The 12314-nt window shown below is 40.5% G+C and overlaps 1 protein-coding gene across 3 annotated transcripts in view; it reads right to left on the reverse strand.

Annotated features, from left to right (window-relative positions):
* DPY19L4 (dpy-19 like 4) overlaps positions 1-12314 on the reverse strand; it is a 32462-nt gene that overhangs the window by 3984 nt on the left and 16164 nt on the right. For all 3 annotated transcript variants that reach the window (XM_083825228.1, XM_083825229.1, XM_083825230.1), the window contains exons 13-18: positions 11859-11978; positions 10606-10726; positions 9057-9113; positions 4741-4823; positions 2913-3045; positions 1774-1932 (exon numbers count right to left, since the gene is read on the reverse strand). In XM_083825228.1, the coding sequence (XP_083681354.1) occupies positions 1774-1932; positions 2913-3045; positions 4741-4823; positions 9057-9113; positions 10606-10726; positions 11859-11978 (673 nt within the window). The remainder of the gene's footprint in view (positions 1-1773; positions 1933-2912; positions 3046-4740; positions 4824-9056; positions 9114-10605; positions 10727-11858; positions 11979-12314) is intronic.

Here is a 12314-nt window from a genome sequence, read left to right on the forward strand (position 1 = left end):
TACTGGACTATGTGAATACATAGCCCAAGTTAGAATGCAATACTCACACTCTCTTCTTAAGCTTGGTAATTTGGAAAACACGGAATCCCAGAGCGCCTGAGGTTAGAAGGGACCTCAGGAGGCCACCTGGTGCCACCCGTGCCCAAGCAGGGACACCCAGAGCAGGGTGCCCAGCACCACGTCCAGGTGGCTTCTGAAGGGCTCCAAGGAGGAGACCCCACAGCCTGTCTGGGCAACTTGCTCCAGTGCTCAGCCATTATAAGATTAATATCATATCATTATTATAAAGAAATGCATTATTCCTGTTGCCCATTTGAACATTTTTCTACAGCTAGGATGTCTAGCATGCAACCCAATATGCACTGAGCCACAGACAGGAAGCTTTCTGCCCGGGGTGTGGAGTCCCCATCCCTGGAGGTATTTAAGAGATGGGTGGATAAGGCACTAAGGGACATGGTTTAGTGATGGGACTCAGTAAGTCAGGTTGGTGGTTGGACTTGATGATTGTGAAGGTCTTTTCCAACCTCGATGATTCTATGATTCTGTGATAAGCATTCTGAATAACAGATTAAAATCAGATTGAAAGTCTGATCATCAAGCTTCTTTTCCCCTTAGTCAATCGACTATAAATAGGACAACCCTTGTCACTCTGACAATCCCAATTACACAACAATAGTACGTGGCTGGTTTTGTTTACTGACAGCACTGTGTATGGCTTTTATTGTGCAAAGATAAACTCATTGCACTGGATTCTGTCTTTTAATCTTTTTTTTCCCCCGTTGACCAAAATTATCATTGCAAGCAACAATAGCTCTGAAAAGTATCGGGAAGCATTCCTGAGGATGAACTGCTGAGTAACTGGGTGTTAGGAATGAGAAGAGGAAGAAACTGATTGTAACAGAAGAACACAAGAGGAAGTATTAAAAACCCCACAGTAAAGCTGTGCTGCTGAAGTTAGGATGAGATCAAGATTATGTGTAAGGCAGTGAAGCATGCAGGAAGCACAGGGAAGAGAGGTGCATTGGTATGAGGGAATGGAATCCTGAAATTGTGGTTAATTGTTCCAGGTGACACGCTCAGTATGGAGCAGGGACAGGAATCAACTCATGCAAAAACAGATCTGAGAAGAAACTGAGTGATAACGTGTTGATTATCAATCCCCAACCCCCAAAGTTGAGTATATTGATTACAACATGGAATAACCGTGGCATAAATGGAAGTAATAGAAAAAGAGAGGCAATATCCTCCATGGACAAACTGGCCAGGAAACCTCCAAATGAAACTGACACCAATTGTAGATTATTTAGAGTATGTAGAAATTTAGAGTAATCCCCTAAAACTTATCACCCCTATAACTACTCCCCAAAATGAAAGCAACTAGAGGAATGAAACTGAGTTTATCCATTTTAAAATCTTAACTAGTAAGGAACGCCCTCTGAAGCAGGGATGTACTGCTTTTGTAATAACCTCTCAGGTGTTACAGTCAAGTATTTAAAGATAGTTACGCAGTATTTAACGATTGGCAGAAAAGCAGCATTGCTACATACTGATGTATTAGGAGGGATTAGGACATGTAAAGAACAATATGGGTTAAGATTACTAAAGTGTCTAGGAAACAGACAAGCCAAAACTTAACTGATCACTTCTAAAATTTATGAATCTTTGTCCACACATCAATTACAATCAGAGAAATAAGAACAGCATCACAAGAATGTTTCCTTTTGAATGAATTACTTTTGCATTCAAACTCACTTTTATCTTGCTGTTACTTACATGACCATTAGCAATATCCAGCAGATCTTTAACTCTACATCCTCTTACAGGTCCCACTTCATTGCAGATTGAATCTTCAATAATCAGAAAATTGGCTTTGTAAGATGTGAGTATCTTATAAATATCCTCTGCCGACCTCTTTGAATATATCTGATATATCTGTAAATTAGGAACGCATTTTAATACCAGGTAAAAATCAGTGGAAAATTAAATACTTTTTGGAGGGGGAGGGTGACAGACAACTTATTTGTAACAACAAATTATATGTACACATCAAGCTATAAAATGTCTATTTTTGAAATCTTCAAAGGTGAGGTAATGGGGAGCTGAATGGGAAGTATTTGTCTCTGCTAGTGACAAGTTCCCATCTTATGTACTTCAAGTGTCCTGGTAAGTCTTCAGAAAGAATATTTGTTTCCATCCAGACTGGAGCACTGATAATCTACTTAATACTACTTTCCCCATTTGCTGGACTCCTATGTCCTCTTTCCTTCTAATTTTTCCCCCATTACATTTGGGTGAAGAGGAAAGCAGTTCCTGTGAGATGTTTTCCAAGTCAAGTATCTTGCTAGAGATTCCAATTTCCCTGCTGTAATCCTGAAGTGGTCAAACACAGAGTGAGAGCTCAGGCAGAGTAGCAACTTTGATTTCTCTCGTGATCAGTCACTGGGCAAGTCTGTTCTGCTTTGTGACTTTCCCCCTAGCAAAATACGCAGAACAAAAATCGCTGAAAATAATTCAGAGATGGCAGTCTGCCTAAAACTCAGAATTGTCACACTGCTCAGTAAGCAATCTTGTTCATGGGCTTACTGATTATGTATTGGTGTTACCTTTCTTCACAAGACTTTGTGCTCTTTTCTCACCCTAGACTGCAAACACTTTGGAGAAAAGACGGTATATGGAATAGCACTTTTGTACAGTGGGAGTTACACCAAACAAATAATTTACACTGTCAGGTCGCCCAGGGAACATGAAAGAGCAACACAAACGTGTATGCCATCAGGAATGTTGCAAGGTCATCTTCTCTGGAATATTAACATTTACAGTACTCCCACACATCTCAATCAGGCACTCCAGTCGTACATGATGGCCTATAAATCATTGATCATACATACATATTTATGGAATTGGATACTCACGTTTTCATTTCTTTTTAGAAGATCATCATCATTATATATAGGCAAGCTTGACACCATCCATCCAGTACAGAGCTTAATCACACCCATTAATTGTGGGCTGCCTGCAAATACAGCAGCCACAGGAGCCTGCCTTCTGCAAAAGCAACATCAACATGCATGTCTGAGTGCAGGAGGCATTTCTCAAAATGATTTTTAAAATTTTAAACACTGAGTGAATCTTTAAAGGTGCTACAGCAAGTAACAGAGTGCATGAAGGTATCATTAGGGATCTAACTGCAACTGGCATTAATTCCCTGGTGGCATTAATGACTTGCAGCACTATGGAGCTTGCAAGGAAGGCCTCCTGCTGGGGTAAGGGCTGATGGCCATTCTCCCCTCCTTGCACCATTCAGAGTGGTCCTGGATCAAACTGTTGCTTTGCCAAATGGTTGCTCTCTGATGACAACACAAGCTTGGGAGGGAGTGCAGGTAGAGGGAGAAACAACGTGATGATGTCTTGTAAGTGACAAAGTTGTGATTATGTTTGTTTGATCTGTAGGACAACATATTTCATCATTTACGAGTAAATACTGTCATGATACAGTATAACATCTACAGTAATTATGCTCCTGGATTTTGATTTCGTCTTTTGATTATTCATACTGCTGCATTAGTGGAAGAAAATGGCCATTGTCACACACTCTTACAGACCTTGGGCAACTTTTCCTGCAGAGAAAATTCAAGTAAATTCATTTTATCAGAGCAAAAGTTATAAAAAAATATACTATAATAATGACATTCAATTAAAATTCCAATATGGATATCTAAGCATATCCTAAAAAAATAAAAAAAAAATCCTTTTCATTATAAATACGAACAGCTGCTACAAATAAGGGTAGTCAAATTGCTCTTAGCTGAGTGAATCTCAATGCAATTCACCATGATTAATTATGTACTTGAAGCGTAATATATGCAGACTAATGTAAAAGCCATTAGGTACTTGGCATTATTCCACTTGCTGCCTTGAAGAGCTACAGCAGTGACAAACAACATACACTACTATTAACAGAAAGACGAAATTGGCTGGAACACCATAATTACCAGCCTTGTCTTTTCTGAAGATGAACAGGTTGACATTAAAGACTCCATAAATACGGAAAATAATATTCTTAAAAAATACGGTTAAAGGTAAGTAAGTTATTTGAACACAGGGGACTTAATTTTCCACAGAAGTGCAGCTCCTAATGAGATAGTTCAAAACTAAATTGAATTAGGCCAGAATTGATTTCTGAAACTTTTGGTGAAAAATACATCTCTGAAAATAACCTGACACTCAGCATTTGCCTAGCCAGCCAGATAAGAACCGTTGAAGCCTTCTGCTCAAAGGGAAGTTTGAACCACACGTTACACTCCATGTTTCTTACGTGAAGTCTCTCAACACTTACATTTACACATTTCATTTTACTGGCTCCTGCACACTCATATTTCATTGTTCTATGCCCCGTGGCATTCGGAGTCAATATGACTCCTCTAATCTACTGAAAGGTCATCAAGGAAAGAAGCAAGTACTAGGATGTGCATCTTTATTTGGAAATCAGTTCTAGTAATGATATCAAACATGAGTTGACTGCTTATTTCAGGATCTTCTCTTTTTTAAGAATATTAAATTCCTGCTACATTCCACGGCAGTCATACCAAACTTAAAATACTCATCTCCTCCCATTTCCCCCTACATCATGTAATGACGTGGTAAGGAAAAGCTCAGATTAATAGAGGTAGCTTCACAAAATGCTGTTATAAAATACCGTGACGTAAAGAATTAAAATGAAGTGTAGAACTACATACTTACTTTATCCATGTCATGAGTTCTACTGTGTCAGGATCATAAAATTCTTGTATTTCTGAAAGCTCTGACATTATCCTAGGGAAAAACTGATGGAAACATACTTGGTTACTTACAGTTAAAAAATAAAAGAAAAATTCTATGGGCCATCTCATTATGTTATGGCCTTCAATAACACAAGAGAAATGAGTTTCAACCAAGTTTTCTCTAAGTGGTATTTTTGTTTGAATACTTTGGGAAACACACTATTTGTACTTGCCTGACAGTAGCAGACCTTCTCCAAAATAAACAGAAATTAAACCTAAATACTCAGCTCTAATTATCTTAATACTTATAATTAAAATTAACCAAACAACAACAACAACAAAACAACCTTCATCAACTTTAACTGGTCTTAAATGCATCAACATCATAGTTCAGGTTTTTATATGAAAATAAATAAGGACACTAAAACAAGAAGTTGACAAATCCTCTCTCATGGCAAACCTACTTGAGCAGGGAGGCTGAACTGTTGCAATTCGATGAAAAGCAGGAAAGAAGAGAACAAATTTCCTAAAAGAGTATCATGTGGGTAGTCTGCCCTGGACTTCCCTTTGACTGCTACTTCAATTACTTCAGTGAAGGAAAACACACTACATTGTATGAAGTTGGTTATCTGAGTTTATACTCTTGAAAAATATTTTGGGAAAAGTAAGGATTCTGGGAACCTAGACAGAATGCCAGCTCCTCGTGACCAGCCCAGACTGCAAGCCTGCACCATGGTTTCCCTATCCTGTCAGGTTTGGAAGGTGAAGGAACAACAGGTCCTTACTAAGACAGGAGATTCTGTCAGTCCTCAAGCTATTTTGAGTTTTTATTTGGAGAAGGCATGTCTAGAAGCTTGCCAGCCTTGAGGCGCTGGAGCATCCACATGCTGTTGTAAATGCTAAATGAAAGCTACGGTTGCCAGCTCTTAAAAGGATAAGTAGAGGTTACAACTATGGCAGACTAAAGGGACAACTTTATGCAAATGATTGGAGTCTGCAACCAGACATAATAGGGTGGCCTGGGAGGGATACAGAGACATTGTCTGAGCAGCCAAGGCTCAGGTTAGGAAAGCCAAAGCCCTTTTAGTATTACATTTGGCCAGAGACATCAAGGGCAACAAGCAAGGCTTCTGTAGGTACATCAGTGATAAAAGGAAGACTAGGGAGACTACAAGCCCTCTCTAGAAGGAAATGGGAGACCTGGTCACCCAAGACATGGAGGAGGCTGAGGTACTCAATAGTTTTTTGCCTCAGTCTTCAGCAGGAAGAGCTCCAGCCGCATAACCCAGGTCCCAGAAGGCAAAGGCAGGGACTGGGAGAATGAAGGAACAACCAGTGTAGGAAAAGATCCGGTTCAAGACCAGTTAAGGAACCTGAAGGTGCACAAGTCCATGGGACCTGATGAGATGCATCTGTGGGTCCTGAGAGAACGGGTGGATGCAGTTGCTAAGCTACTATCCATCCTATTTGAGAAGTTGTGGCAGTATAGTGAAGTTCCCACTGGCTGGCAGGGGTAAAACATACTCCCATTTTTAAAAACAGAAAAAAGAAAGACCTGGGGCCAGTCAGTCTCACCTCTGTGCCTGGCAAGATCACAGAGCAGATCCTCCTGGAAACTATGCACATGGAAAATAAGGAGGTGATTGGTGACAGCCAGCATGGCTTCACTAAGGGCAGATCGTGCCTGACAAATCTGGTGGCCTTCTACGATGGGGTTACAGCATTGGTGGGTAGGGGAAGAACAACTGACATCATTTACCTGGACTTGTGCAAAGCACTTGACACTGTCCCCTACAACATCCTTGTCTCTAAATTGGAGAGACATGGATGTGACAGAGGGACCACTTGGTGGGTAAGGAATTGGCTGGATGGTCGCACTCAAAGAGGTGCGGCCAATGGCTCAGTGCCCAGGTGGACATCAGTAATGAGTGGTGTTCCTCAGGGGTCAGTATGGGGACCAGAACTATCTAACATCTTTGTTGGTTACATGGACAGTGAAATTGAGTGCACCATCAGCAAGTTTCCTGAAGACACCAAGCTGTGTGGTGCAGTCAACACGCAGGAGGGAAGGGCTGCCATCCAGAGGGACATGGTCAGGCCTCAGAGGTGGGCCGGGGCGAACCTCATGAGGTTCAGCAAGGCCAAGTCCAAAGTCCTGCATCTGGGCCAGGGGAATCCCAAGCACACATACACAGTGGGCAGAGAACGGACTGAGAGCAGCCCTGAGGAGAAGGACCTGGGGGTGGTGGTTGATGAGAAGCTCTCAACATGAGCCAGCCATGTGTGCTTGCAGCCCAGAAAGCAAACCGTGTCCTGGACTGCACCAAAAGCAGCGTGGCCAGCAGGGTGAGGGAGGTGATTGTCCCCCTCTGCTCTGCTCTTGTGAGACCCCACCTGGAGCCCCCAGCACAAGAAGGATGTGGGGCTGTTAGAACGAGTCCCGAGGAGGGCCACAAAGACGACCAAGTGGCTGGAGCACCTCTCCTATGAAGCCAGGCTGAGGGAGCTGGGGTTGTTCAGCTTGGAGAAGAGAAGGCCCCGGGCAGACCTTACAGAGGCCTTCCAGTGCCTAAAGGGGGCTACAGGAAAGCTGGGGAGGGACTTTTTGTCGGGGAGTGTAGTGATAGGACAAGGGGGAATGGCTTTAAACTAAAAGAGGGGAGAGTTAGATTAGTTACGAGGAGGAAGTTCTTCACTCAGAGGGTGGTGAGGCCCTGGCACAGGCTGCCCAGAGAAGCTGTGGATGCCCCATCCCTGGAGGTGCTCAAGGCCAGGCTGGATGGGGCTTTGGGCAACCTGGTCTGGTGGGAGGTGTCCCTGCCCATGGCAGGGGGCTGGAACTGGGTAGGCTTTAAGGTCCCTTCCAACCCAAACCATTCTGTGGGTCTGTGGTTCTAAGAACAGCTCCCATATGTTAATATCAGGGCTGAAAAGCCATAGCACCACAGGAGCTGTTAGACATATTCCTGGACTGTCCCAGGAACAAGACAGACAAAAGAGGAACTGCCACTCCTGCCCCCAAGGAGTACCAGCTTCACTTAACAATCAGAGCCCTTAGAAAAAGTCTAGTTGGATGAGGGACTACGCCTGACTGAATCAGAAGGCAGCCAAGCAGAAAGATGCTGAGCTGTACACTCATCCCTCTGTAGCCAAAGTAACAGATTAGGAGCCTCAAGGCATTTGCACTGTCCTGTTCCTATCAATCAAACTTTCCAAGCTCAGGGGTGAATTACGAACATGGAAAGCAAACTGTTCACTAATGCTTGAAAGCAAGAGCTGGATTTGCAAGGGATGTAGCCCTCTAGAGTCCAAACCTGCACACTGCTTTTACTAAAAAATGATGTGTAAAAAGAATTTTGTTCAACTAAAACTAATTTTCTCTATTGTAACCAGTTGCATAACCTTTTTGAGCAACTGCAGCTTTTTTTCAGGAAAAATTATCTGTAACTCTGCCAGAAATGTGTAAAGAGTGAGATTACACTGCAAACAAAATTTCTACTGTAAGACAGACGTTATAAAATCTGTTAAAATAATGTTAGTCAAGACTGAATTTTATTTTATTTTTTACAAAGCATTCAAATATATCTTAAATTCTTATAAAACTATTCAAACTAACTCTTTTGAAGCTATGACACTACAGTAGTGAGTTACATTCTATGGGATATTTTCAGTATTTTTTGCACTTAAAGAAGTCTAAAAGATAAATTTCCAAATACTCTTCCCCTGCCTGCCAGTCTGTCTGGCACCATGACTTGCAGTAAAGAACAGAGTATTTCTTTTAAACAAGGAAATATCTGTAGCTTTTTCCCCCCGTATTGTAGTATATACAATATCTATACACAGTGCTCTACACTAAGGATTTAGCTCCATTATAGTTTGCTTGAAAAGCTCTCAGATTATTTGCCTATGGCCTTCCATAATTTTATTTCCACCTAATCTCACGTCCTCTCGCTAAGAACAAGATAGAGACAACACACTTTTCAGTATTGCAAGTGTTTATTTGGCAATGCTTTCTTTGCTGAGTCAGTTTATATATCCAAAGAGTAACAGATGAATATAATAATGTCTTAATTTAAATTCAAATACTTAATTACAGTAAATGATTGTTAACAAACTGAATTTTCAAATACATCATACTAAAAAAATGTGAACAGTTTTGTTTTAAAACAAAACAAAAAGAAGCCAGCAGATTTTCAGATGTCAGCTTTTATTTCTCCTTGGCATTATATTTGTTCAGTGCTCTGACTCGTATTTTGCCTAAAGACAAAACAAAATACAGAAAGGTACTTTTCTTACCTCTTTCCACAAGCTGAATCCAATTATTGTGGGAACTGCCATACTCAGAATGAGAGCCTAGAAAATAGATGTTAGAAGAAATGGATTATGGACTGTTCTCTATTCTCCTACCTAGACTTCATGATGATTCTGTTCATACGCTGGCATGCCACATTTATGTCTGAAACCTTAGTGACTGCAGGTGAATTTTTGCAGTCTTCTACTGGGCAAAAAACTACAAACAAGAGCTTGTCTAATTTAGCACTGAAGGACTTTTTTGACCCATGTTAACTTTACCACCAATATTAGAGATGGTTAATTACTGCTCATATAACAATGATACAAAACAATGATGCAATGCGCACATGAAGTAGGGAACAGAAGTAAAAACCTCTCAGATACAAACACAACGAGATAATTCGAGAAAAGAAAAAAAATATGAAAGAAGTATTTCAAACTCTGATTTTACTAATGCTTTCATTCAGATTAACAATAGTGAGACAAAAAAACAGAAAACCATTTTTCATCACACCATCACTCTAACTCATATCATATACCCTTTGCAAAAGGAGAAGATTGCTCACATGGTACAGAAAATATTTGGTAAGGAGTGTACACAAGGCATTCCTCTTGATAATAAGCTGTTAACACAGCTACTCTATGAAAAAAGCAAGTCTATATAGCAGGCAGCATGTAAGTATAAAGTATAAGGGAACATGTTTTACATGTATGTGAATATATTCTTACTCCTTGACTGGAAGGACACCGTCAATGTTTATGACTCAACAGTAAATGGCACTTTCACAAGTGCCATACACGAATCTTTGTTTAAGTATTAAATATTTATTCCTATAAGCATCTTGAAATTAAAGGTAGGGTAACACACTATCTTCATTTTATTAATAAAAGAAGTGCAGAAAGTTGACAAAAGCTGCCCAAAGCAACTCTCAGCATATTAAGAATAATGCTAGGATTGGAAGTGTGGGAATTGTTTGCATTACAGCACAAGCTCTTCTTCAATTGTAGCATTCTCTGAAATGGCCATACAAGAACAAATCCTACACTAAGTTAACTCCAGCTACCATTTCTTCTGAAGCTGTTTTACTCTCAGCAATTAAATAAACCTAAGCACCACATTTTAGTCTCATTTCCTAGTGAAACAAGACTTACATCGATGCTTACCTGCATGCCTGTACTTTTTCTCCTGCACTCTTCCTAAACAGCATTTGACCTTCTTGGCCGATTTCAACTAAATATAGGAGGTCTTGAGGTCTCAAAGATTTTTAAAAGAAATTAAACAGATGTGTGAAAGAGAGAGATGAAAACAGCTCTGCTCCTCCTGAGAAAAAGGCTCTAGTGTGAACACAAGTTTACCACCAGGTACCAGAGAACACATGAAAACACGCTACTAGAAATAAAAGGCACAGGAAAAAGCAGGTATGTGAGATCCACTGCTCACAGAACTACACGTTCTTATAGTGGGGAGTTCTTTAGGTTTTAAGTAAATGCTGTTTTAAAAGTGATATGCCTGCTAGTTGCAATTCCCAAGACGTTGATGACAGCAACTCACCAGCAGTATCGGGTGCACAGCTTTCAGGCGAAGCCACTTGAAGAGTGTCATCCAAAGTTCAGGAGAGCACACACCAAATGCAGCAAGCATGCAAACATATGGAGTCCACAGATATTTCATTCTGAAAAATAGTGCAAGAACTTAGTTGCGACTCTGTACATGCCACTGTGCAGATTCAGGCTATTTATAAAAGCATTCAGATTTTTTTTTGCTTGCACATCCAGACCGTTTGACACGCAATCTGAGATCAAACTTGATGGCACTGGAAGGTAAACCAAGGAAATCTCTAGCAGAAGAGCAGGCACCTGATTATCTGCTGCAAGATGCAGGAGCAAGATCCCAGGTCAAAGATGACAAAATCCTTCACAGAGTTCAGGGGAGGATGAAAGAAAAACATACAGACTAGTAAAGTCACTTGGCTGTTGCAGTTTTCCAGCCAAACAAGGATAAAAAGTAGCTATTCATCAAAGTTGTACAGACACTGTACTATAAGGGAGTTCCTGAAGAAAGGAAAGGAAAATGTTTATTAAACAATTTACTATTTGCTGGCATTGTTTGCCTCTTGAGGACAGACAATTCAAAACAACTACTTGGCAATACAACAGTCTGCTCACTTTAATAATTTGTGAATATTCAGGTATTAGGATGACGAGTGTGATACAAACACACGTTTGCCACCTTCCAATTCATTTAGATGAGAGCCAAGACTGGAAAAATACGGTTTTCCAAATGCTAGGTCCTGTAGCTTTAAAAACTAATACTCACAATACCTTAGAAAACTGTTTTGCTACTGCTTTAACATGTCAAGCAAAGGTATACCTCAGGCTAGCCTGAGGTGATGGGTGAGAAATCTTCTGCTTCTTAGAGATCAAGAACAAATACTATTCATCAAAACACTACACAAGATCTCACTAGAATACAATATTCAAAGAATTACAGAACAGTTCTACACCTAAATACTTCATGGAAAGCATTTCACATTTGCTGTGATCAATTTCTCACAGTTTGGCTGCATTAAAGCTTGGAAAACACATTAGAGAGACCAAGCACAATTTATCACACTCCTCTATGCAAGTTAGAGTCAAAATTCTCTTTGCGATCTCCCCTACTAACTAGTACCACTGTATGCCAAAAATATTTCTGAAAAGACTTTTGAATTGTAGACACATTTCAAAGGGGGTTAAAATAGAGCATCACGTCCAGTTAGGAATTCTCTGTTGCTTTCAAAAGAGATACATCAAAACGAGACTTACCCTTCCAAACACATCGCTAGAGAACCAAGTAAAATTGTGTGAATTACATGATAAACTATTTCTGGCCTCTCTCCAATTCGACCATCCTCAAGTTTAACTGTCTCTTTCAGTGGTTCACCACTGCAGTTGGAGAAAATGAGACATCACTTAATTCAGACATTATCTCAAGCAAAGGTGCCAATAAATCTATTTTTATGACCATAAAGTCAGCAGCACACTGAGATCACTCTGTGCCATATCATACACCATCATTGCACTGCTTATTTGGTTTTCATTCTTTGTCAGTGATCTCTCAGTACCTGCTGTCCCTTGTCTCTGAAGCAATGGCTGTGAATTAACACAACAGGATCACTGCCTATGACCGCCAATCCTATTTTAAGGTACTTCAGCAACAAGAGACAGTCTAATTCAAGAGCATGCATACTCCACGAACATTTAGGCAAAGCATGCTGTACA

The sequence above is a fragment of the Anser anser genome, assembly GCF_964211835.1.
Source record: "Anser anser genome assembly, chromosome: 2".
In the NCBI taxonomy this organism is placed as follows: Eukaryota; Metazoa; Chordata; class Aves; order Anseriformes; family Anatidae; genus Anser; species Anser anser.